Below are 27,952 nucleotides of genomic sequence, written 5' to 3'. Positions count from 1 at the left end.
TCTTTGCACCAAGGTCAGCTTCCACCAGCACTGAGCCCAGGGGCAGTTCAGCAAAAGGCCCATGGCACCCCAAGATCTGCTGTCACCTGCCCCGGGCTGCTGGCTGCCTGTTAGGCTCAGTCACTGAACGAACCTCTGGCAGTACTCAAGTTGCAAGAGGTAGGTGCTCAGTGAGTCACTAGGTAGGAGCAAGTGGTTGTCACCAGATTGACAGATTCAAACTCAGTGCCAGTGTTGTGTCTGAGGCCACTCTGCAGAAGTCCCAAAATATGCCAAGTCTAGCTGCCACCCATCAGGTGCCCGCAGACCTTTTTGGTGTGGTAGGGTTTCAGGGAGTAATCAGGGTGAGGCCAGCAGAGTTTATCAGGCCAAAATAGACTGAGATTTGGTTGAGTGAAGAGAAGTCCCTGCACTGGTCAGGTTGCAAAGAAAAAATGTCCCCAGTCCTAGAGTCATACAACTCAGTCTGTCCCAGATTCTGCCAGTAGCTGGATTTCAACAGGGATGGGCTGCTGGGAGTAGGGAGGGTGAGGCTAGTGAATCTCCTGTGAGGGGGAGATGCAGGTAAGGTTTGGGGGAAGGTGGGGGGAGTGGCTCATGCCTCAGAGCCACAAAACTTGGTCACTGATACCCTCTAAGTCTGCCTGGATCTCTACACCCAGCCCAGGCAGCTAACTCTTTAGCAGGGTATGAGCTCTACAGGGTGGCACAACTGGGAGTCCTTAGGATGGTGTTATCACATTCCCCAGACTGATATCTTTTGGAGGTGAGTGCTCACCTAAGAAAAATGGTGTCTCTGGTATAGGACAAGGACTCAGGACAGGGATCATGGCTGCTGTCCCTACAGCTCTCTCCCCAGAGCCACAGTCCCCAGTCTTTCCTCACATGACTCTAGTCTGTTTTGCCCTCCCTCTGCTGGAGCTCAGGGTGAATGGCTACAAAGGAGATTTTGTGTGCTGGCCCTTCAAGAGCATGCCTGGGTCTCTACCAGATTCCTTCATCTCCCTGGTGGACAGAATCCTTGGTGATTTTATCATCCAGATGTTATGTGGGCACCTCATCTCAGCTCTGTGCTCTGGGCTGGGGGCCTGGCATGGGGTTGAGACCACATGCTCTTCAGGGGAACCTTTGCAGCTGAGATTACCCTTCGCAGTCTCAGCCGCCACCTATGGGAGCAGGGCCAGCCCTTTTCGTGTCTCTACCCTTCATACCAGTCTTGATGTGGCTTCTTCTGTAAATCTTTGGTTATAGACTTCTGTCCAGCTAGTCTTCAGTTGTTTATTCAGGTTGATTGTTCTATATTTTAGTTTTAACTCCAGTTTGGTGCTGGGAGAAGGTGAGTGTAGCCTCCACCTACTCTGCCACCATCTTGGATCCCCTAATATTTTTCATCGATATTCCTCTTCTGGGCTATGCACCTGTGTCTACAACTGCCTGATGTGCTGGTTTGTTTTACTTTCATAATGTTACCTTAAACTAACATGATTAAGAAAGAATTCAGCATTTCACTCTTCACAGTGACTCTTTTCCAGTGGTCTGATTTGCTGAGCACATCATGTCCTACTCATTTAGGCTTAAACCTTGGACAGCTCTTTGACTAATTCCCCTCATCTTCCACTTACTCTGCCACCATCCTGGGTCTCCCCCAAATACTTTGTTTCAGTCTCTCCTGCTAGTTCCTCCTTCTCTATTTGGACTTTGATCTTGGCTCCCCTCTCTTTTCACTCCATACTCTCACTTTTGGTGGCCTTGTTCTATTGCCATGTTTTAAGTGCTACCTATATGTCAAAGATTCCCAAATTGAGTTCTCTATCCCACACATCTCTTTTGAGCCCATCATATATTAAATATAAACATGAAATGTCTATTTGCCTATCTCACAAGCATCTCAAATTTAACATGTTCACACTTACCCTTTAATTCTGTTCCATTATTATGTCTGAGATTGGCACTTGAACCTCTGGTATTTGAACCAGAAATCTGAGAGTCATTCTTGACCATCCTTCTTTCTCATTGTGCCCACATCCAACTCACTGGACCAGAAACCTAAAGTAATTCTTGACACATCCTGCTTCCTTATTCTCTTCCAGATCAATGCAACAGCCAGTATTGCTAATTTTAGCATAAAATAGAGCATGTATCTTTCCATTTTTATAACTATCACCCCAGTTTATGATAGAAGAAGGCTAACAGGTCAAAAATAAATTTGTGACATGGCATTTTAGTGAAAACCCAACTAGGCAAAATCCTGAGGATTTCTTTGTGGTATTAGTTTGCACGGATTCACTGCAGTCATTTCCTGTAGCTTTGTCAGTCCAACTTGACTGAATGTGAGTTAACTTCTGTTTTCCATGTCAGATGCTGGGCTTCTGTCAGCTCCTCTCCCTTCCCTCACCTCTGCCTTTTCTACCCTTGGGATGTTGGTTCCAAAATGCCTATGGAAAACTGTCTTACACTAGGTTTAAGGCTTTTGTTTAATAGATTCAGTATATTTGGTAAATTAGCCAATTGTAGAATTGAAAACTCAGCTAAATAATCATTAGGGGAAATGATTTTTTTTTGACAAATTGATAATTTGGTAATTAATTTTTGCGAAATTAGATCAGGGAATAAATCTTTGAACAGATGACCTAGAGGCTGTTGGAACCATTATCACCTTTGCCTATACTGAGTCATTGCCACCTCTAATTGATCTCCCCACATTCCTTCTGGTGCCCCTCCCACCAACCAAATCCATTCCCCAAACAGCAGTGTCAATGACCTCTTACAAAGGAAACCCAAGTGAAAAGCATGCTGATGGCTTTCACTGCACTCAGAATGAATCCAAAAGTGGTTAACAAGGCTAGGCTGACCTGCCCCTGCCCGCCTCACTCCAAGAATACTTGCCTTTCTGTTAAATCTTCAAACCAAGTCTTCAAACACCAGATTCTTTTCCTGCCAAGTGCCTTCACACATGCTATTCCTTCTGCCTGAAATGCATTTCCTCACATTCTTTACATGCCTCCTTCTCATCCTTCAGGTCTCAGCTCAAATCTCATTTCCTTAAAGAGGTTTTTGTGATTTACCTACTTAAATTAGGTCTCCCTGTGATTATTTCATAGTACTCTGTATTTCCCTTCATAGTGTTTAACATCACTTGTAATTAAAAATATATATGTGCTTTTATTTGATTCAGGTCTCTCTCCCTGATTGGGGAGTTAGTTCCATGAGGATGGGGAAGGAGGGACAAGCAGATGCTTGATAAACAAGTATGAATAGATGAATAAATTAATGAGATGTTCTTAAATTCTTATATCACATATAAAAACCACACAAATGCAGAGGAATTCAGTATTTCATGGTCTCTTATAATTAGAATATAAACATATAGTCAAGAACTTTAATGACGACAACAACCCCAACAGCATTTCACAGTGTCTGATTAACCCAGCCAGTTCTTAACTGTACTGATCTGCAAAACAGTATCACCAGATTCTCTTACTACTAGCTCTGGGGCTTTTTAAGGGTTATGTTTTTCTGAAGAATTCTTTTAGACAGGTAAAGGTTATTAGAATGATATAATAAAAGCTATGAATTTGCAATTATGATGACATTAAACAGAAAAAAAGGTCAAGCAATTGTTTGAGGAGGTGGTAGTAAGAGAAACAAACAAAAATAAATAAATATATTCTACTGACCTTGAGGAAGCTGAAGTACCCCTGTGCTTATGCCTGAGACCAAGTCACCCAACACATACTCCTTGAATTTGTATGCTGGCAGCCACTTAGTTATGGGTAAGAACATATAAATGATATTTCTTATTTTCTTAGGAGTACATCTGGGAGGACAAAGAAAGACAGAGAAAAAAAATGAGGAACATTTCTGTAGAATTCAAACCAAGGCACTTTTCCTTCCTAATATCCTGGAATAATAAGGAAAACATTCACCAGTGGCACTGAGGATAATCTTTTCAGTCTGCAGGGATCAGAGACAGGAAGAACTGCTTCTTGTAGGTTTTTTTTTGTTTTTGGGAGCATCTAAATTGGCTCCATTATAATGCTCTACAACTGACCATGAAAAATAAGAAAAATTTAGCTTCTGAATAATTGAGATAATCCAAAAACTATTATTTTAATAGATAAAATCTTTACTGTACTTTCTGCTTTGGTATAAAGCAGAGTAGGGGAATTATTTACTGATTGAGTTAATTTTCGAATGTGGAACCATTGACCAGCACCTTCCCATTTGTTTTCCCCTTCCTTATAAAATGAAGGAGATTTATACAGGTATTTTGAGCATTATTAACATGTGCCCATTGCTTTAGGGTCTTTGACTAGGTAAACTCAAAACACCATTTGCCACTGGAGTGTAATAGCTGAATCGATTATGCCTGGGTGTCTTGGTTAAGTAGAACACCAAGCTGATAAAACCAAGGCCTTGCATTTAAACCCTATATGATTCAATTAACTTTGATACATAGACCAAGTTCTAGGTGTTGGCCAGTCCTTTTGCCAGACTATGCCAATAATCAAAGACATCACTGAGTAAGAGTATGGACAGATGAGTTCCATTGCCACTATGAAAGCCTTAAGTCGTTCTGGTGACAAGGAAGCAATTTATTCCATTAAAAATACAGCACATTATTGCAGCATGCATGGTATTTTATATAGTGTCTTTAATGGTTAAGAGTATTTGGTAATTAGATGAAGAAAAATATTAGAAGCAAATGTGAGACAATTGTGGCAACAGCAATGAATCTGAGTAAAACAAACTACATTTGATATCTTGTTTAGAAAATTGAGGTATTAATAATAGCTACATATATATGTATATATATGTGTGTGTATATCTATACATATACATATACATATACATGTACATGTACATATACATATACATATACATATACATATACATATACATATACATATACATATACATATACATCATATATTGCTTGCCATATGCCTAATTCCCAGTGATGTAAGTGCTATTATTATACTCATTTTACAGAGCAGGAAACTCAAGCACACAGCTGGTAGGTGGTTGGGACTAGGATTAAATCTCAGACCGTCTGAATCCAGTGTATACATTTTTCACCTCTACTGATGATTATACTTTGAGCACAGGGCCACTGTGAAGCTTAAATGAACACAGAGCACAGGAGGTGTGGTCTCAAGGGTTCAGGAGGCAATAATCAAATGATTTGGTTTTGAAGTTTGGGAGCTATCAATAGGCACACATGTATTAACTTACCCAGGCATGCAACATGCCTGTGTATGTGTCTCCAACATTAAGGGTCATAGGACATTGAGTGTCCTTGACAGCTTAGGATGGGGACTTAGATTCTAGGTTGCCAAATGGGGTATAAGTCAAGGATAGAAAAAAAGAGAATGGTTGGAGCATTCTGAGAGATAAAGGGAAGAGGTGGATATTTTGAATGTGGTGGAGAATTAGAAAGTGGGTTACTTATATAAACCTTTACACATACATCCCCAAGGCACGGTAGGATTTTAATAATGGTGAAATACATTATGAAGCCCATGTTCAATCAAAGATCTATCACTGACAACCCTGTGGACAGTTCTGCAAATGAAGAGCGCTCACCATTTGTTTTTTTTCTCCATTTCATCAGATTTTCCTTATACACTTGACCTTGCTTCTTTCTTATGAATGCCAGAATAAAAGAAACAGGTTAAAACACAACATACGTGAATGCCTGTTTCAGCTTATCCCCAATGGAATCCGGAATTTTGTCCTTCTTGTGCAGTCTTTCCTGGAGGGCCAGATGGCTAAAGAGAGGCCTATCCACACAGTACCTCTGGGTTGCCGCAAGGATTTCAGTTTCTTCAGCATGATCCATAGTACTCTGAAATTATTCATCAACAGCAGGAGACAAGCATTTCCTGTGTCACTAGGGAGAAAAACTCTATTTCAGATGCTAAAATTCAGTGTCACTAGGGAGAAAATAAACACTCTAATTCAGATGACTGTTCTTAAGCATCACTTCCTTGCGGTATTCTAAGTTCTTCTGAAGATTTCTTCATACTTGGCTCACACAGTGAGTGGGTGGGCAGTGATAAACAGGTCCTCAGATGAGCAGGCTGGGGTCCAGAGCTGCCAGGATCACCTAACACAGTGATCTATCTGTACATAGTAGGCACTAATAAATGAAATCAAATCAATAAAAGTCAAATCCCCCTCCCAAGGCAATAAGTGGATAATGTGTGTACTTTCAATAAAGCTCATATTAAATTCAATAGCTAACTATTGCAGTCATTTGGCTCTAGCTCTGTATTAGGGGAATTGTGAATCAAGTCAACTCTGACCATTAATATGCCAAGGAAAAAAGGGCAAGATCAGTTTTTAAATTGAATCCAAGATTTAAAAGTATATTAGCCTCCTTAACAATTCTGTATTCACATTTGATTACACCTTAAATTAACTTATGGTTCTGAGCTGAGGCTTCTATGACTCTATGAGGAAAGTCCCTGGTGACTTCTGTGAAAAGCTGTAAGTTAAAAACATCAATGCAATATTATAATATTATTTTAAAGTAGATTATGTTGACATGTGTGAGACTATTAGGATGGTCAATAATTTTTTTTGTTGTTAAATGGTGAATACTACTTATAAGGGTAAAATAAATGACTAAGGAATAAAAACCCAATATGTTTGTACATACAGAAATGTGTATAAAAGTGTTCATTATAGCTTTATGATAATAAAAATTGGAATAAACCCAAATGCCTATCTGTATGCAATAAAAATATATTTGTTATGGCTGTAAATTGAATGCTATGTAGTAGTTAAAACAAACGAACTAAATCTATGTGTCATCATCAATAAATCTCAAAAACTTAATTTTCAATAAAAATGCAAGGCACAGATGAATACTTTGAGGATACAATATTCAAAGTTTTAAAACTTATAAAGCAATAATATCTGTTGTTTATAGACACACATGTAAGTAGTAAATGTACAAGAGCATGTATGACAATGATAAACACTAAGACCATGATAGTGTTACCCTTGAAGGGAAGGGGAATGAGCCTCGGAAGAGATAGAAAGCTTTCAGTAAGTGGATCTGCAACGTTTCAGTCTGTAAAAAATGAGTTGCCACAAATAGAGCAAAATGTTAAGATCTGATTAAGCTGTGTGGTAAGTAAATTGGTGTTTGTTACATGATTCTTTGTATTTGTCTGTATATTTGAACTACATACCTTATCATAAAAAATTAAGTGCACAACAATAACAACTAAACCAACTGAAGCACATGAATAGCAGAGGAGTTGGGGGTTATGATGAATTAACAGTTGGGTGCTTGTGTGGTGACCACAGGAGTGTGGGGGTTTCCAATATTGGTTAATACAACTCCCTCATGGTGAAAAGTTAGGTTTTCACCAAACTGAAATTACATTTGCAATGAAATCAGGCTCATGTGACCAACCCCAGAATATCATGCAAAGTAAATGATTAGGTCCAAGGAGGCTGAAAATTCAAGTCTAAAATAAAAAACAATTCTAGCAGCAAATGCAACCAAGTACAGTAAAACCTTGATGTAACTAAGTCAGAATTTTTGCAGCCGAATCTGAAAAATAAAGGTTGTATGGTTTTTGTTTTACGCTAGCAAAGCTGATTGGCTCTCTCTCATCTAACTTTTTATGGATACTCTAGGAACATCACAATATCCAAGAATAACTGGGCTGGGTGGCTATATGACATATATAAAAATACTGGCTTTTAACTCTGCCTGAACCCAGAATCTTTTAGAAAACAGCAATGCCCGGGCTCTACACCAAGGTTTAATAGACTACGCTTACTGAAAAGTACATGAAATAAAGTTTTGAAGAGGAATTTGAAATATAAGGGCGTGATTTAGCAGTAAAAATGGTTCCTTGAATTTGATATTTTCATTTAGGGAACTGGTTCTCTACCCTGGCCACACATTGAAATCACCTGGGCAGCTTTAACTGCTACTGATGCCTGGCTGTAGCCAGGGATTCTGATTTAATTGGTCTGGGAGGCAGGCAGGGATTGAGAGTGCACAAGCTCTCCAGGTGATTCTAATGTGCAGCCAAAGTTCAAAACCACTGACTTAGCAGATGGGAGTGTAAAAACCCACACCCACCCACCTATTTACTCAACCAAACAAAAAGAACTGACTAGGGTGTAAATAAATTGTGTGCAATGCTTTACATCACTGTCTTTGCTTATATGTGTCTTTGAAATATATAATAAAAAATTGCAAAGAGAAAAATACCTAGCTTAGGTTTCTCAAGCAAAGCCTTGTTTTGATTCTTATATTCTCATGACAAAAGGGAGTTGAGTGTAGGTGGGCCATGCAACATCCACTACACTTCATGCAAATGTAGTCTTAATTGTTACAAACACATCATTCAGGGTTTAAATTAGGAGCAAATCTCAGAAATTTAGATCTCAAAACATTAGATGGATTTAGGAAAGCATTAGGGTATGTACTCTGTAGTTTGTCAATTAAAATATAGACTGTCCAGTTAAATTTGAATGTCAGTACCCAACAAATAATTTTTTTTAGTATAAGTATATTCCAAATATCACATGAGGCATGCTTATATTAAAATTTTATTCTTTATCTTAACTTTAACTGGGTATCTTATACACATATTTTTTTTGCTATATCAGGCAACCATAACTCTCTGTAGATTAGGAAGAGACAGTAAAGAGGGGATTCTCAAATATTTTTGAAGTGTTGGGACCCTGGCTATAGTCTGTGACCTCCTTGAGATAACTGCTTGGCAGTTTAGAGATGTCTTAAGTGGGAAAGGAAAGGACTGCTGGGAGGGATAAGGACTGGAAAGACGAAGAGCATATTATAATGAAAGGTTGTCCTTTTGGGGAACTTTTAATGCTCATCAGCAATGATTAAATAATTAAAGCCATGAAGGCTATCAATAACCACCTTATCAGAATAAGAGAGGCAAAGTAACCAAAGGACCAATACAAGGAGATCAAATGACCAGCCTCTTATCTGACAGATAATGAGCTTCCAGAGTGCTGATAGAAATTATAAATCACCAAGTTGTAAAACAAACCCCCACATGAGAAAAGTCACTTCTGAGATGGCTTAAAGGGATGAAAATTCTGGTAGGTCATCCAACAAAAATACTAATGACAGAAAAGTAAATTGACCTAGAGGTTCAAGCCCCATTTTCCACAGCTATAAAATAAAAGATTTAAAAATAATTTAGAACATCTTTTATCATAGATTTCTAGATCTGAAAGTAATCTTGGAGATCATCCAATTTAACTCCCTCACTTTGTAGGTGAGAAAATGAACTCAACTACACTCACTTGGGCATAGTATAGTGATTTATACAAAAATATTCTCAAAATGCAAAACTCATTTCCTATTTAAAACAGTCATCAAATTGAAAAGGCACAAATATTTATAAGTAAAAATTATAACAATATAAAAACAGTCATGGGGATGTAGAGTACAGTATAGGGAATATAGTCAATAACATTGTAATAACGATGTATGGTGCCAGGTGGGTACTAGGCTTATCGTGGTGACCACTTCACATGGTATATAAATGTCTAATCACTTGTTGGACACCTGAAATTAATATAATATTGTATGTCAACTGTAATTGAAAGATTAAAACTATTATAACAAAGCAATAACATTTTAAATTTCAAACTAAAAGCAAGAATTAGTTGCTTGGGAATAATGATGATTCACTATGATTTTATGGAAGATGCTCCAAATTGGAGGTCAGGGTCAGGGTCTAACCCTACTTCTGCATCTCAAGCAGCTGAGCCATTCTATGTTGTGATGACAGGGTTAAGTAGATCAGGAGCATGTCAGAATCACCCGGGGAGCTTGAAACCACAGATTTCCAGGTCCCCACAAGATTCTGACTTAGTAATTCTGGAATCTGTATTTTTTAAAGCCCATGGGGTGAGACTGATGAACAACCTGTTGGGAAACGAGACTGTGAGCTCCATGAGAACAGAAACCCAATACTATTGATTTCTGTACAGTGACTGCTCATAGGGCTCAAAAATGCTTGTTGAATGAATATGGAAAAATAACCTATCTCTCTGGGTCTTAGTTTCCTCATCATTTTTTGTTTGTTAATCCTTACCCAAGGATATTTTTTCCATTGAATTTTAGAGAATGGAAGGAAGAGAGGGGGAGACAGAGAGAGAGGGGGAGGGAGAGGGAGGGAGAGAGAGAAACATCGATTGCTTGCCTTCCACACGTGCCCTGACCACTGGGGCTGAGGATTGAGCCTGCAACCAAGGTACATGCCCTTGGCCAAAATGGAACCCAGGACCCTTCAGTCCCCAGGCAGATGATCTAACCATTGAGCCAAACCGGCTAGGGCAGGGATTTTGCTTTTTGATCTTTGCGAGTTTATATGCGTGGTAGTAATAAAAACTAGTTCATATTTAAACAATGTTAATGCTCACTTTACTGGGTAACTTACAAAGTGAGTACATAAAACTACGAATTGGCTTAAAATAATATGAAAATCACAGTTATGTGAATTTCTTATTTATACACAACAATAGTTAAACATATAGTAGTTAATATTTATTGAGATTGAGCAATTAAAAAATCACGGCATCTATGTAAGGTAAAAATTATGCACATTTTTCAGATGAAGAATCTGTGGCTCCCATGGAGTAATAACAGCTGGGATTGGAATTTAGGTCGCTCGTTTCAGAAACCATGCTCTTATGCTATGCTGCCTCATTAACGGTGTGTGAGATTAATTATGTCAAAATGTTTATCTAATTTATCTAAATTATGTTAATTATAGGCATGCATCCCCCCTTGTCGTGACTTGTTTTTGAAGCATGGTGATCTTAACAAAATTAGAATCGAGGTTAGAGGCCAAGGAAGACTTCAGAGAGGACACTGGATTTGAAGTAGCTCTTGAATAATGGGTAGAAGGCAAAAGCGAGAGCCTATGATTCTACAGAGAGAAATGAAAAGTAAAAATGGATAGGAAATGTTCATGGAATACCAAAAGCATTGTGATTTGGGTGGTTATAGGAAATGAAACGGCAGAGGTTGAATAGGACCAGGTCTTCGAGGACTATAAAAGTATGGCTTTGGGTTCCAATTTGAAGCCATATGCTCTAATTATTTGACTATATTCCCATTCTCCTTTGTCCTATATAGAACTACTTATCAAAACCACCATGCCATGGAAAAATGATTCAGTTCCATTAAAGAAACGGAATCCCTTCCAGCATTAATTTGTTGTGACTACCTAAGTTGATAAATTTTAAGATTTATTTTCCAACTAGGAACACTTGAAAGATCACTAATACAATCAAGATATGCCTCTGGGATCTTCTTTTGGGTAAAATGCTTAATAATTCAAATTGGTGCTTAAGTTTGAATGACGGATATTTTAATAAGAAAAAGTTCTCTACTTTAAGTGAAAATGGAAGAAGATTCTACTGGTTTAACGGTCATTTCTTTTTCTAAAATAATAACTTCAGTCAAAATAATACAGATACAATAAAATTGCAAGTATTATGGAAGGGCTAATGAGAAACAGAAACAGTTTTCCACCCTCCTTCTCCCAAACTCTAGCTTTATTCCCTGAAGCAACCATTTCCTTAAAAATCATCTTTGTTTTTAGTTCTGGTAAGTTTATTTTTAACTCTAAATCAGCCGTTAGTATTTTGGGTGAGACATGTGTGGAACTTTTCTGTGCATTTAGAATCTTTGTACCTGATACCAAATCTTGAGGACTGAGAACCACAGCTCTAAGTAATATAATTATATGGCTATTTTTTTGACTTATCAACTTTAGACATTATCTATGAATGCTTACCATGGAAAATGAATATTTAAGTTACCCTACTCCCTTCTATTTTTGCCAGATTATATTACTCTTTTAATTTGTTTACTTATGTAACCAGTATAGGCTGATTCATTTTCTCTAATCTCTCCTGGGATTTCTATTAGACACATATTGGAGCTTCTCATGATATCACTGTATCTTTTAGCCTCTGACATTTTTCATCTTTTAATCTCAATGGGCTGATTCTAGATAGTTTTCTCAGATTTGGCTTGAAGTTTACTAATCTACCTTGCCTCTAATATGTTGTTTAGCTGGTACATTAATTTAAAAAGATTCAATGTCTATATTTTTCACTTCTATATCTTCTTTTTGAAATATGCTGTTCTTTTTTATAGTGTACTATTTTTCTTTGGTTTTCTATTCTTTTTATCCCTTTAATGATTTTTAATACACTTAATATTTTGTTCATATATTTCCATTATTTTAAATTCTTGGGGGTCTGATTCTTCTATTTCCTCTGTTTGTTGATACTCCTTTACGGTGGTTTGTAGATTTTAAAAACTGTGAGCTCATATTAAATAAGAGGGGAAGGAAATGGTTCGCTGTCTCCTTGGTCCTGAGACCGTGTCTTCTTTCCAGGTTTGAATGGTGCAACCCCATCCTCACATCCTAGGATCTGTATCCCACAGAGAAATTCCTCTGGGTTGTGCTGAGTAGAAATCTGCACTTATTGCTCTTTTAAAACACCTTTCTGTATTCTTCTGATAGTCTTTATTTCAAAGTTAACTGTTTAAACATTTAATTGTGTTTTATCCTTTATTTTTGTGTGTTTGCACTGGAGGAAAGTCTGTATAAGTCAACTTAGTCCTCTGTGTTGCTAAAAGGCCCATTATTAGAACTATATGACTATTGTTCATTATTGGTTCTATCTATTAAATGACATTTACTTAATTCTTCTTGAAGTCATTCTTCTTGCAGCTCACTACTTGTTCTATTTGTATAAATTTCTTTCTAAGCCTCATGGTACACATCTGTTAGCCTAGGAGTTAATGTAATTGCACTTGGGTAGTTAGACTCTTTCTTATTCCTCATCTTCTTCCTTCTTACTTTCTACCCTTATTTTGCTGGAGCACTTCCTTAGGCAATTGCTTCAGAAAGGGTACTTGGAAGTAAATGGCCTGAGTCTTTGAATGTCTGAAAATGTCTTCATTCCATTTTCACAGTTAATTGATAATTTTACTGGCAACTGAACGTTAAGTTCAAAATAATTTTCCCTCATAATTTTAAAGGCACTACTCCAGTGTAGTTTAGTATCCAGTTCACCAACAGGAAGGAAGCCTTATGTCAATCTTAAGTAAGTGACTTTATTTTCCCTTTCAGAAAGTGTTAGGAGCCTCTCTATATTTTTGATTCTAAAGTTTTGTAATGATTGTATCTCTGTGTGAATTTTTTCCCCTTTCATTTGATGGACCCTTTTAATCTCATACTTTTCCTCAACAACAGGAAAATTTTTCCTTGTATTTGTCAACTTCTTCCCCTCCATTTTCTATTTCTTTTTCTAGAGCTCCAACAGACTGGTACTGGACATACAGAGCTGCTTTTCTATGTTTCTTGTCTTTTCTATCATATATGTTCTCTATCTCTTTGACATTTGGTTGTGTTTTCTAGGAGGTTTCTTAAATTTTATCTTTTAGCCTTCTAACAAATTATTTTTTATTTTAATAACATTTAAAAAAATTCAAGGTATTTGTGTTTGTTTTCTGGTTGCTCCTTCTTAATAGAATTCTGTTTTTGTTATATGGAAACAATATCTTTTTAATCACTCTGAGGCTACTCAGATTTTTTTTTAAAAAAGTTGTTTTAAATTATATCCCCTCTAGCATTAGTAATTGCTTATTTTTTCCCCCATTCTCCTTCATACGGCAGGTTATTCTTGGTTATATATTTTTTAAATTAAAAACTTCATTGACTTTTCTGGTTAATTGGTGTCGTTTTCCTTCACTATCATGTATACAAGTGTTTCCAGGATAGGATCCTTCCCTGAATGAAATGGTGATTAGAGGGTTTGTGTACCAGTGGGCTCTGTTGACTTCTAGGTTGTTTTAGGGTGAAGAGGCAAGAGCTGGCCTTCAGGCTAAAGCCCACCACTTTCCAAATGGCAGAAAGAGAAATAATTTATCTAAAATACCAAACTCATACTAGAAGCACTAGTTCACATTACATTAAATTCAAGACTTCCCATTAATTCTCTGCTTTCAGGCCCCTGCTTCTCATGCCTGCCCTCTGTCCTTGCTGACTCCGTGCTCAGAGCTTCTTTCTAGAAGGACCACCTCATTCCCATGGTGGTCTTACTTACACTAATTCTTGGTTCTGTTTCATCAGTAACTTTCCTCCAAACATTTTCCTATCCCATTCTCTTCAGAGTTCTTCCTAGTCTTGATAAAACTTTACAGTCATTTAAAAAGAGTTATAGAATAGGGAGAAGGCAAATGCTTTTGCTTAGTCCATAATCTTTAATCTTTGACTTATTATTTTTCATTTTGTAAACTGGGAAGTTGTCTGCTAAATTTTATTAATTGAACACATTTTTAACACAAAATATATAGATATATGAAGAAGAATTTGAAAGGATTCACCACAAAATAGTAAACAAATTGTGGGTAATTTTGTTTTCTTTTTACCTATACTTTTTCTATTTCCACAGTAGACACTCTTATTTTAATAACAAAAATAATAAAAGTAAGTTTAAGTGCTGATAATAAGAGTAAAAGGTGCTTTCTGTTATCCTCTCAGAGAAGGAGCCCCTTGGCATTTGAGAGGAAGAGTGAGAGTTATGTTCAGAGACCTCTGAGAGTCCTAGATTTCATTGAGTACACCACTAATTGAGAGATGGATGTAGGTGAGCTGCTTGACTGATCCAAGTTATCAGGTTTGTTTTTGTTACATGCTTCACATACAACCCTAGGAGGCAGGTACTATTTTCTTCACTGCCAATTAAGCATATCAGGCCCTTTCAGATTTGCTCCCCATTTAAAGTTGAAAACAAAATTGCCAAGAGTCTGTAGGAATCATACACCAATACCATCTATAAGGGTCCAGGTAGGTAATGACAATGATTGAAGCAAACCAGGTGAGTCTATGCCAATCTAGAGAGCATGCGTCAAGCCCAAAGTGGTCAGCTACTATTCAGCTCTCACTGAATGTTGGCTTCCACTTCTGAATGTCCTTTATGTTGAGGTTCAATTTACATACCGTGAACTGCAAAGATCAGTGTATGGTTTAATGAATTTTGCCACCCATTTTAGGCTACTATAAATAGAACTTTTTGTCATCCAGAATTGTCTCCTGTGTCCTTACCTAGTCAATCCCTGCCACACCCCCAAGTCAAGCAGCCTCACTTCTGATTTCTATCACCGTAGATTAGTTTTGCCTATTCTAGAACTTCATAGAAATAGAACATCCAATTTTTAAAGAGAACTTGAAACTACATTTATTTTTATTTTTTTTTAAACTACGTTTTAATGAAAACTTTTAAATTTTTTAATTATTGGAAACCAACATATATTTTTATAAAATAATGTGCAGACCCAACAAAACACACAGGCTAAATTCAGCCCATCAGCAAGGCAACCACTTTGTATTTGGGCTACAGTATAAACCAAGAAAACATTTTGTATAAATTTATTTATTTCTCTCATGAGTGATAGTTTTGGGACTGACCAGTTTTTTAGTGACTAGAAGCACATTCTTTAAAACACAAGGGTAATCTAACCTTCAGGGCATCAAGAAAGCAAGGAAAATAGGAGACTGAATCCCATTTCACAGCCTGCCTTGGGGTAAAGGAACTACAAGGGAAGGAATGGGTAGAGGCTGATGTAGTGAGAAAAGGACAGTTGGGGAACATTTAGAAGGTTTAACAATGAAGAAATGGAGAACATGGAGCTATTGCTATTTTGATTAAACTGTAAGAAACTCATTTTCCTATCACCTTACAAATATCCCACTGAAAAGGCCCTACCAGATCCTATGTGATCTTCAGCACCCTCCCAAACTCCTGCCCCACAACCTATGCTGATTCATTTCTTTCTACCTCCCATCTTGTTAATCTGCACCAGCCACTCAAATCTTGCTATTTTGTGAACATGCCAGATGCATACCTGACTCAGGGGCTCTGTGTTGACTAGGAAGATCCACTCCCAGATATTTCATAACTTTCTTTTTCATTACCTTAAGTCTATGTTCAAGATTATTTTCTCAGGCCACCTTATTATACATATTACCCAACCAACTACTCCACTGTCTTCTTCCCAGCTTTATATTTCTCCATAGCACTCATCGCTGTCTAACCTACGCTGTATTTTGCTTCCTTATTTTCTGAATTCCTCCCTCCCTTCATGAAACTTAAAGCTACATGAGAACAGGTACATAGTAGGAATTCATTAGGCATTTGTTGAACAGATGAGTGAATCAAGGAAGAAAGGAAGAAATGAAAACCCCTGCTAGCTCTGGAGATTGTTGTTAAAAGTGTTGGACAAAATGGACTAGTTAAAAAAATTTTATCATTTCTAGTTATCTTCCAACATTTAATTGTTTTGAGGCAGTAAAGATTTAAGGAGCAAACTAATGATGATCTTAAAGACCAGAACAACCCTGACTATACTTACTACCTTAAAAAATTAGATTTGTGGGAGGACATACGCTTATATATAAATACGTTACTGGGCATTTGATAAGAATTAAGTTTTCATTAGATTTAAAGTTATGATGACAAAACCACCCTTTTCTAGTATATTTACTGCTACCTTAACTCATTTTAAGAAGTAGGTAAAGATGGATATCAAACTATACTACAAAGCCATTATGATCAAAACAGCCTGGTATTGGTACACAAACAGACCTATAGATCAACTGAACAGAACAGAGGCCCCAGAAATAGACCCAACCCATTATGGTCAATTAATACTTGACAAAGGAGGCAAGAGCATACAATGGAGTAAAGACAGTCTCTTCAATAAGTGGTGCTGGGAAAATTGAACAGGGACATGCAAAAAAAATGAAACTAGACCACCAACTTACATCATACACAAGAATAAATACAAAATGGATAAAAGACTTAAATGTAAGTCATGAAGCCATAACAATCCTGGAAGAAAACATAGGCAGTAAAGTCACAGACATCTCAAGTAGTGGAATTTTCACTGATATATCTCCTAGGGCAAGAGAAACAAAGGAAAAAATAAACAAATGGGACTACATCAAACTAAAAAGTTTCTGCACAGCAAAAGAAATCATCCTCAAAATACAAAGGAACCCCAGGGTCTGGGAAAACATATTTGCCAAGGATACATCTGATAAGGGGCTAATTTCCAAAGTGTACAAAGAATTCATACAACTCAACAAGAGGAAGGCAAATAATCCAATAAAAAAAATGGGCTAAGAACCTGAATAGACACTTCTCCAAAGAGAACATACAGATGGCCAATAGACATATGAAAAAATGCTCAATGTCACTAATCATCAGAGAGATGCAAATTAAAACCACAATGAGGTGTCACTTCACACCTGTCAGAATGGCTGCCATCAACAAATCAACAAACAAGTGCTGGTGAGGATGCGGAGAAAAGGGAACCCTAGTACACTGCTGGTGGGAATGCAGACTGGTGCAGCCACTATGGAAAACAGAGTGGAGGTTCCTCAAAAAATTAAAAATGGAACTGCCTTTTGATACAGTGATCCCACTTCTAGTAATATATCCTAAGAAACCCAAAACACTTATCAGAAAAAACTTGTGCACCCCTATGTTTATAGCAGCACAATTTACAATAGCTAAGATCTGGAAACAGCTCAAGTGTCCATCAGTACATGAGTGAATAAAAAAGCTGTGGGACATATACACCATGGAATACTACACAGCTGTAAAAAAGAGGGATCTCATACCCTTTAGGACAGTATGGATGGACCTGGAGAATATGCTGAGTAAAATAAGCCAGGCAGAGAAAGACAAATATCACATGATCTCCCTTATATGTGGAATCTAAAGAACAAAATAAACTGATGAACAAAATGGATCCAGTGACATAGAAGCATGGAACAGACTGACGAATCTCAGAGGGAAGGTGGGGGTGGGTAGGTGGGGTGGGGAGAGATTAACCAAAGAATTTATATGCATAAATGCATAGCCTATGGACACAGACAATTGTGTGGTGAAGGCCTGGGTCAGGGGGTAGTTGTGGGGTAGAAGGGGTCAATGGGGAAAAAAAGGGGACATCTGTAATTCTTTCAAAAATAAAGATAAATTAAAAAAAAAAAAGTAGGTAAAGAATAACTTCCAAAATAACAAAACAGCATGTGCCCAATATTACTAAATCTTTGGAACAATGATCAGCAATAAACACATGAAATGAATCCAATACTAGAAAACAATTTTTTTTTTTTAAATATCATTGAGTAACAACCAGCTCTAGGTCAATGGAAAGGTGGGGACTGAGCTGGTTCTGTAGTTCTCCCCCAGATTTTTGACATAAGGTAAGGGCAATTCCTCTAAGACACCAAAGGTTTCCACTCCAGAAAAAAATATTCCCCAGCATAAGTCATTATTTAGAATTAAGTCAGGCTCTGAATTGGTCACTGCTGGATTAAATCAACTATATCAGGGTTGCCAATTGACCCAAGGAGACACCATTCAATGAAGACTACAGAGAACATACAGGAATCACGGGCCAGGAGCCCACATTTATTTTTTATTTTTAATCCTTACCTGAGGACATTTTTTCCATTGCTTTTTCAGAGAGAGTGGAAGGTGAGGGGAGAGAGAGAGAGAGAAATATTGATGTGATAGAGACACATCGAGTGGTTGCCTCCTGCTTGCACCGACCTGGGAAGGCCCAGCAGAGCCTGCAACTGAAGTATGTGCCCATGGCCGGAATCTAACCCAGGACCCTTCGGTCCATGGGCCGACACTCTAACTACTGAACCAAACTGGCTAGGGCCAGAAGCCCACATTTACCAGCACATAGTAAGTGGGATACAATGATTTGCCTAATTTTTTTTAAAGCTTAAGAATAAACTTGTAGCAACTATAAGACCAAGCAGAGAGAAAAGGAAGAAATTAAATGTAGTTCCTTGCAATCCATGGGCCTTCTTACCCTTGTTCTACGTTTCCTCCTTAATGCCTTTCCATCTTTTGTCAACTCACGTCCATCTTTCTTTAACTGATCTGACAGTCACACATACACTGTTTTTTCTTCTTCTAGGTGTTTGGGATGTGAAGGGCAGTAGGAGAAAGAAAGAGTAGGATAAACAGAAATAAATTTCATGGATTACATTTCATAAATTATACCTTTAAGTCTAAGAATAATTTTCAAAGTGAATATTTGCAGAATTTATGTATTGGCAACAAGATTAGATCCCAACAAATGATTAAGGTAAACAATGTGCTCTTTTTTTCCTATCCTAGTTCTGGTAACTCAATAGTATACAACTACTTGAGAAGGTGTGAGGATCATTTTTTATCTCAGTTTGGACACAGAAGCTCACATTTCAGCAACAATCAAGGCGATCATCCCTATCCCTTGCTGACACCTTGCTCCCACACCCCAACAAGTCACAGATCACCTCTAGGAGAAAGTTTCAACAGGCTATTAAACACTGGCATGGATACTGTGAGAAGACAGATAATCGTCTCTGGGGATCTTTACGAACAACTAACCATCTTGCATAGGTAGAGTTACACCTGATTCAGTCCATCAAAACGTACTAGCTGCTGAAAACTCACAAAGCATTGTGGGACCAGTGAACTGAGGAGGCACACCACCTGCCCTGAATAAACGGAAATCGATTGATTTGGACTGCTTCTTAGAAAGGCATATTTAGGGTTGGTTACCATTTAAGTGTATGTAATACTGGGCCATGCAGTGTACAAATAGAATTTTGTGGGCCTGCTTTCTGTCTTTAGGTTACACAATCTTAGAATCAATTAGTAATGATTATTTAAGTCAGTAATTCTCAATCTTGGCTAGGCATTAGTATTTTCTGGGTGTGTGTACAGGGGCTTTAAAAAAGAGAGATGTCTGGACCTGCTCCAGTCCAATTAAATCAGAATCTCTGACCCAGTTTCTTTCTCCTTTCCTTTCTTTCTTTCCCCTTTCCTTTCTTTCTTTCCCCTTTCCTTTCTTTCTTTCCCCTTTCCTTTCTTTCTTTCCCCTTTCCTTTCTTTCTTTCCCCTTTCCTTTCTTTCTTTCCCCTTTCCTTTCTTTCTTTCCCCTTTCCTTTCTTTCTTTCCCCTTTCCTTTCTTTCTTTCCCCTTTCCTTTCTTTCTTTCCCCTTTCCTTTCTTTCTTTCCCCTTTCCTTTCTTTCTTTCCCCTTTCCTTTCTTTCTTTCCCCTTTCCTTTCTTTCTTTCCCCTTTCCTTTCTTTCTTTCCCCTTTCCTTTCTTTCTTTCCCCTTTCCTTTCTTTCTTTCCCCTTTCCTTTCTTTCTTTCCCCTTTCCTTTCTTTCTTTCCCCTTTCCTTTCTTTCTTTCCCCTTTCCTTTCTTTCTTTCCCCTTTCCTTTCTTTCTTTCCCCTTTCCTTTCCTTTCCTTTCCTTTCCTTTCCTTTCCTTTCCTTTCCTTTCCTTTCCTTTCCTTTCCTTTCCTTTCCTTTCCTTTCCTTTCCTTTCCTTTCCTTTCCTTTCCTTTCCTTTCCTCCTTTCCCCCTTTCCCCCTCCTTTCTTTTTTTTAAAAAATAAACTCTCCAGGTGATTCAAATGCATTAAGAACCATGAATCCCACATGACAATCTTACCTTATATATAAAAAAATTAAGGTCCAAAGGATTTAATTGACTTGTAATTTGACCAAGATCACACACCTAGTTAACGGGAGAGTGGAGAGTTTGGATTAAAATCATGATCTCCATTAATTTATTCCTCTAATAAATGTCTCTCAATGACATTCTAGGATTGTGGCCAGCCACCCAGTTGTTACTGAAGAATAAGTTAAAACTGGTTCATATCTAAGAATCAAATAGGCTGGTCCTGATCCAAGTTAGAAGAGGAGAGTGAGCTTGGATGGTTCTGGCATTCTCTCTCAGTGTGATTCAGGCCTCTGGAAATGTTAAGGAATCCTTTCGTCCAGGTGTAATCCATTACTACCTATGACCCACTCTCCCATTTTACTAGTTCCAGGGGGCCCTCTACTTACCTAGATCTAATGTGTAGCACAAGGGGGAGTGGACAGGGTTCCCAGCTGGGAAGTCTAGTGCAGCTCAGTGAAACCTTGATCAGTGGGGATGAGAGCTGGCTCCTCGGCCCTAGGCATAGAAGAAAGGAAAGTTAATCTGCAGTTGCTGGATTGTTCTTTGAGAGAAGTTATGTCTAAAATATTTCTTAATGCTGTCCATTCATTCTAATAGAAATAAACTCTCTCCCAAGACACAACTACAGTTCTCACAGTGGTTTACATTGAAATGGTATTTATATATAAAAAGATACATGTATACATGTCCCTCCTAAAGGTGAACTATGTGTGTGTGTGTGTATGTGAGAGAGAGAGAGATCAAATTTTGAACTCAACCATTTCCATACTTAGCAATTCATGGCTACAAAAGTTGGCATGTGAGAAACTATCAGTACTGGAAGAAAACCATCTGAGAAGCACTTTCCTTGAGAAGTACAAAAAAAATTTGAAAAATGAGATACATAATGTTCAAGATAAAAGCTGATCTTTATCAACTAAAAATTAGTGGATTGCCCTGGCCAGTGTGGCTCAGTTGGTTGGAACATCATCCCATACACAGAAAGGTCCTGGGTTTGATTCCTGTCAGAGCACATACCTAGGTTGTGGGTTCGATCCCCTATAGGGGCAAGTACAAGAGGCAACTGATCAGTATTTCTCACATTGATGTCTCTCTCTCTCCCCCCTCTCCAAAAATCAACGAACATGTCCTTGTGTGAGGATTAAAAAAAATTAATAGTACTAATTTATCTTTGGTCCTTTACAAATATTACAATTATTACTTCCCATTCACAGAATACTTACTCCAAAGGCCTTTCAAAAGTAAATTAAATTACATCCACTCAATTTGTGGGTATACCCACTCCTTGCTTCATTTCCATTTACCAAACCTCTGACCAATTCATTGCCCTTGTTCTAAAGTTGACATCTATTCCTGAGCACCAGGAACCCACGGAAACAAATGCAATGTTTTTGAATGGGTGTGCATTTTTTTCTGGCAGTAAAGCCCTTAGCTTTGGCCAGATTTTAAAAAAGACCTGTCCCCTCCTAAAAGCTCCCAAGAATTCAAAGGTGAAGTTGGGGAGAAGATAATCACATTGGTGGTGTTGGTCTCTGCAATGAAAGATTTTATGAAATTGGCCTCTGGAACTACCCTCCAAAAGGATCAAAAGCTATCGTGAAATTTGACGTATCCTCCAAAAGGGGGGACTTAGTAAAACACAGTTTGGGAAGCACCAGAAGGTTAAATTTATCCATGCTGGCTCTGTCTTCTTTCATGCAAGATTTCACTAGTCTGAAACCAAAGGAAGGAAATCATCATCTCATTTTTCTTGCTGATGTCGACTTCAGTGACTCAATGGTAATGCAAATGATAGGAAAAATGGACATGTCTTCTCAGTCATTTCCTAGAAAAACTTTTACTTTGGTATTACTAAAATGCAGACTATCTGCAATGGTAGAAAAATTACAAAATGATTACGACAGCAGGGGACACTCTTGACATTTAGAATGAAATGAAAGCTCAACTGTTTATTATTTTATTTATTTTTATTTTCGTTTAAAATATTACAGATGTCCCTTTTTCTCCCCAATGACCCATTCTACCCCGTCCCATCCCCCTCCCCAGTCCCTGTCCCCACCGTTGTCCGTGTCCCTGGGCTGTGCATATATGCATATAAATTCTTTGGTTACTCTCTCCCCCTCCCCCCACCCACCCTCCTCCATCCCTCTGACATTCGTCAGTCTGATCTATGCTTCCATGTCACTGAATCTATTCTGTTCATCAGTTTATTTCATTTAGCATAATATTCTCCAGGTCCATCCATACTGTCCCAAAGGGTAAGAGATCCTTCTTCTTTACAGCTGCGTAGTATTCCATGGTGTAAATGTCCCACAGCTTTTTTATCCACTCATCTACTGATGGGCACTTGGGCTGTTTCCAGATCTTAGCTGTTGTAAACTGTGCTGCTATGAACATAGGGGTGCATATATTCTTTCTGATTAGTGTTTCAGAATTCTTAGGATGTTTTTTATTTTAACTTGAATAGGCAGTGCGACCTTACAGAACAGTCCACTGCTGTTTCAGTAGGAAAATTCCTTCATTTTCCATTCTTCTGCAGTTCTTAGAAAAGCACCTCATACAGGGAAGGCATTCAAATACTTGTTGGATTGAGTCAATTCTCTGGGTATCGCTCATAAATTAATGAGGAAGGTGTAACTCTGTATAGTTTCAGAGTAGTTAAAGAGAGAAAAAAAGAAATGCTACGTAACGGCATTGGGGCTTCAGGTGTTACCTAACAGACTAGAAAGCTTTCCAGCAGTGCACTTAAGATATCAGCCATAGCAACCTTACCTAGGAATTCTTCACCCTAAGTTTCTTTCTAATGCAAATTAGTCTGAATTTCTCTCTCCAGCCTCCTGACCCCTACCTGAAAGCTTTCTGCAACAAAGAAATAACTATAGTAATTAGGACTGCCTAGAAAGAACCTATTTCAAATTTCATTTCAAAAAGGCTTATATAGTTCTCTTGAACAATGCAAGGGTTAGGGGCGCCAACCCCAGTGCAGTCAATAATGTAAGCATAACTTTTAACTCCCCAAAACTTGATTACTAATAGCCTAACTACTATCAGGAAGCCTTACCAATACCATAAACAGCTGATTAGCATATTTTGTATGTTATATGTATTATATACTGTATTCTTACAATAAAGTAAGCTAGAGAAAATAAAATCTTATTAAGGAAATCACAAGGAAGGGAAAATACACTTACGGTACAGTACATATTTATTGAAAAAAACAAAAACAAAAACAAAACCAACCCAAAAACCAAAAAGCCAAACCCGTGTGTAAGTGGACCCACGCTTCACACGAGTGTTGGTCAAGGGTTAACTGTACTTCCTGTCACTACTTCTATCTCCCCTCTATTCCCAAGCTTACCTAAGATTATACATTTATGTCTAATGCACACTGTTCGCAGTTTTCAGATAAGAAAAAGCTGAATTTCAGTCCCCTGCCCCAAACTGCCATTTTTGTAATTATAAACGCTTCATTCATGTTTCTAAAATCCCAGGCCCCGGGCTGATCACAGCAGCATCGCGGTGAAAAGGCTCCTCCCGCCTCCCGCTGCCCCGCGGGCTGCCTTCCTCGCGGCCCCACGTTCCTGCAGGTCCGCCGCCGGGCCTGACCCCAGAACGCCCGCCGCGCCGGGGAGCTGACCCCCGCCCGCCGTCTTTACTACACGTGCCCGGGAGCTTCCAGCGCCCAGAATATCAGGAGCGCAATTGTGGCACAGCGCCTGCCACGGGCAGGGGCAGGAGGGAGAAGGGCTTCGGGAAGGAGGCCGCCCCACCAGGCTCACGGGCGGGCAGGCTCGCAACCCCGCGGGTGCGGAGGTGCGGGAGACCCGAGGTTCAGGCTTTGCCCCGCCGCTGAGCGGGGCTCCCGCGACTGGCAGAAGCGGGCAGACCCACCCTGGCGAAACTGGAGGCAGCTCCTGGTCTCCGGGAGCGGGAGAGAGCAACGCTAAGTTTTTGTTTTGTTTTTTAAGAAAATCGATCGGGATACAAACAGGCTAGAACTAAGAGGGAGTCCTGATGGTGGCCACAGAGGGCGTTTGCGGAGCAACGTCAAGGCGCTTGAGAAGTGAGGAAAGCCAAGCTGTAAAGCGCGCAGGGATGCAAACGTCTACCTAGCCGGGGTGCAAGGGGCCGTCAAACCGCCTAGCTGCAAAGGTCTGGTAAAAAACCAACAAGCGAACAGCACCCCACCACAGACCTTTGCTGCTGCGGCTGGGGCGGAGGCTGTGGGGAGGTCTGCATAGGACGGCACTCTGGAGACCTTGTCCCGTTCGGGGTTGGAGAGCGCAGGTGTGCGCAAGTCAAAGTGGCCGAATATTATTTGTAGGAAAGAGTGGGAGCAAGAGGCAGAGAGGAGACAGAGCCATCAGGAGAGGCGGCGACACCGGGAGCCCCGCTGGGCCGACCTGCGGGCCCGGCCGTCAGCGCTGCGGGCGCCCGCTCCCCCCGGCCCCGCGCCCAGGCCGCCCCTCGACGCCCGGACCCGCGGCCGCCGCGCGCACTCACCGGCCGGCGCAGCCCGCGCTGCCCTGGGCGGAGCCGCCGCCCGCCGCGCTCCAGCCGCCGCCTCGACGCCGCGCCGCTGCCTCCCCGCGCGGCTCTCGGACGAGGCGCCCGCCGCTGTGGAGGCGCCGCAGGGCGCGCGAGGCCCGTAACCCAAGCCCGCCCCGCCCCGCCCCGCTCCGCCCCGCCGCCCGCCGCCGCCGCGCGCGACCTCTGCAACCCGGGTCTCTCACCAGCACCCGAACTTCCCAGGCGTGGGGAGGACGGCGCCGCTCGGGAGCTCCTCCGGGGCTTCCCGGGTTAGCGGCGGGAAGGAGGCGGCATTGAGAGGTTAAAGGCCGGAGAAGGCACAAGAAACGTTAGCGTTCAAGTAGCAAACACTGTCTATTATTATTTTAAAAATGAAAACACCCTAACCTATATTTTCAAATACAGTCATTATGGAGACGGATTGACACAGGAACGTTAAAATGCTGAATGACAATGTGCGATTTAAAAAAATTATCTTTGTTGTTGAGAATATTACAGATGTCCCGCTTTCCCCCATTAACCCCTCCACCCTGCACCACTCCCCGCCCCAGGCCTTCACCACACTGCGGTCCGTGTCCATGGGCTCTGGGTCTCTGCATAAATTCTTTGTTTAATCCTCCCCCCCCCCCCCCCCGTCCCTCTGAGCTTCCTCAGTCTGTTCCATGCTCCCTCAGTCTGTTCCATGCTTCAGCGTCACTGAATCTATTTTGTTCATCAGCTTATTATGTTCTTTAGATCAGAAAACCTTGATGAGCTGCCTTCCATTGACGTTACTTGCAAACACTGTGCAACAAGATGATGAGTGACAGAGTCTTTTCCAGGCTTTCAAGCAAGAATGTACAAAACAACTTTTTGTTTTTTTAAAAGTAAAGTAACGTATGCTATTTAGGAGAAAGGAATATAAATGGGGGGAAAACGGAGAATGAAAAGAAAAGAGAGGGAAGAAGGAAGGGATACTAGAGGAAGAAAGGAAGGGAGGGAGGAAGGAGGGAAGGAAGGAGGGAGGGAAAGAGGGAGGCACGGAGGGAGGAAAGAAGGAAGAAGGAAGGAAGGGAGGGAGGGAAGAAGGAAAGAAGGGAGGGAGGGAAGAAGGAAGGGAGGAAGGGAGGGAAGAAGGAAGGAAGGAAGGGAGGGAAGAAGGAAGGAAGGGAGGGAGGGACGGAGGGAGGGAAGAAGGAAGGAAGGGAGGGAGGGAAGAAGGAAGGAAGAGAGGGAGGGAAGAAGGAAGGAAGGGAGGGAGGGAAGAAGGAAGGAAGGGAGGGAGGGACGGAGGGAGGGAAGAAGGAAGGAAGAGAGGGAGGGAAGAAGGAAGGAAGGGAGGGAGGGAAGAAGGAAGGAAGAGAGGGAGGGAAGAAGGAAGGAAGGGAGGGAGGGAAGAAGGAAGGAAGGGAGGGAGGGAAGAAGGAAGGAAGAGAGGGAGGGAAGAAGGAAGGAAGGGAGGGAGGGAAGAAGGAAGGAAGGAAGGGAGGGAAGAAGGAAGGAAGGGAGGGAGGGAAGAAGGAAGGAAGAGAGGGAGGGAAGAAGGAAGGAAGGGAGGGAGGGAAGAAGGAAGGAAGGGAGGGAGGGAAGAAGGAAGGAAGGGAGGGAGGGACGGAGGGAGGAAAGAAGGAAGAAAGAAGGAAGGAAGGGAGGGAAGAAGGAAGGAAGGGAGGGATGGAGGGAGGAAGGGAAGGAGGAGGGAACCTGTTTCATTTCTAACAACTAGGATGCACGAGAACTCTGCGGTCTTTCAGACTACCCAAATTCAATGTGAGGAGTAGAAATGATTTCAATATAAAAGCTTTCCTCTTGCCCTTGTGTCTTAGCAAGGATCATAGTGGGCTCAGGGTCATCTGTTTTCCTGCTTTGTGCATTGCTGCGGGTACACATTGCAGTGACACCTGTGATGAGCCAGCTATTCCGAAGCCTGTCTTAAAGCTGAAAAGCGAGCCTGGAGACACCGATGGCGTCTGACAATGAGACTCCACCTGGTGAGCAGCGGTGAGGCATCACCCCCGGAGCTCTGTCGCAGTCCTTTCCGCACGTGAGGAAGAGCTAGAAATTTTCTCTCTACTCCACATGAAGGCACTTTCTTCAAGGGCACCAGACTACTCTGAGAGTCCTGTGCCAGGGAATTACTTACTTTTGAACATGTGTGTAAAACCAATTTTACATTTCTCCAGGCTTTCAACATCTCTGAATAAATTCTAACAGAATGAGATACTAAGGTGGGATTGGGTTCAAGTGACGTGCATTTCTGGTGTCTTTCATTTGACACTTGGCCTTGCCATCTGATGAGATTATCTTGTCATAAACATGTCCTACAGCCCAGTACTTAAACTATGATGTGTATATGAATCATCTGGGGATCTTGTTAAAAATGCATATTCTGATTCAGAAGGTCTGGGAGATGCATTCCTAACAAGTCCCTAGGTGGTGCTGATGGGCTGTTGGAAAACTAGCCTTTGAGTAGCAACATCATAGACAGGTTGATTATAAACAACTTTTGGAAGCAGCACTCAGGTACCTAATGTAACAACAATTGTAATAGGAATACTGATTAACACTTGTTCAGTGTTTACATGTGCTAGGCACTGTTCTAAGCACTTTACACGTATTAGCTCATATCACAACGACTTCGTGAGTTAGATACTATTAATTCTAGTTTGGAGGTGAGTTTACTTTCAGTTTTATCCCTCTCCCCTCTTTTCCATCCTTGATGGCTTGATTTAATTTTTGAATTTGTAGACCATTAACATGATCCACAAAGTGAAAGCTATGCAAGTGGTATCCTCAGAGAAGTGTCTTCCCTCCTTTGTTCACTGATTCCACCCAGTCCCCTGTGAGTAGCCAACTCCGT

General features: G+C 40.2%; 1 protein-coding gene across 1 annotated transcript in view; it reads right to left on the bottom strand.

Annotated features, from left to right (window-relative positions):
* SLC26A5 (solute carrier family 26 member 5) overlaps nucleotides 1-21,012 on the bottom strand; it is a 59,316-nt gene extending 38,304 nt beyond the window's left edge. The window contains exons 1-3 of the mRNA XM_081146781.1: nucleotides 20,970-21,012; nucleotides 5,691-5,893; nucleotides 3,678-3,817 (exon numbers count right to left, since the gene is read on the bottom strand). Coding sequence (XP_081002907.1) covers nucleotides 3,678-3,817; nucleotides 5,691-5,842 — 292 coding nt within the window. The 5' untranslated portion in view covers nucleotides 5,843-5,893; nucleotides 20,970-21,012. The remainder of the gene's footprint in view (nucleotides 1-3,677; nucleotides 3,818-5,690; nucleotides 5,894-20,969) is intronic.
* Nucleotides 21,013-27,952: the final 6,940 nt, after the last annotated feature.

Source organism: Miniopterus schreibersii (genome assembly GCF_964146895.1).
Source record: "Miniopterus schreibersii genome assembly, chromosome: 9".
Taxonomy (NCBI): domain Eukaryota; kingdom Metazoa; phylum Chordata; class Mammalia; order Chiroptera; family Miniopteridae; genus Miniopterus; species Miniopterus schreibersii.
Note: the sequence above shows the minus strand (reverse complement) of the source record. Positions and strands in the feature narration are given on the sequence as shown.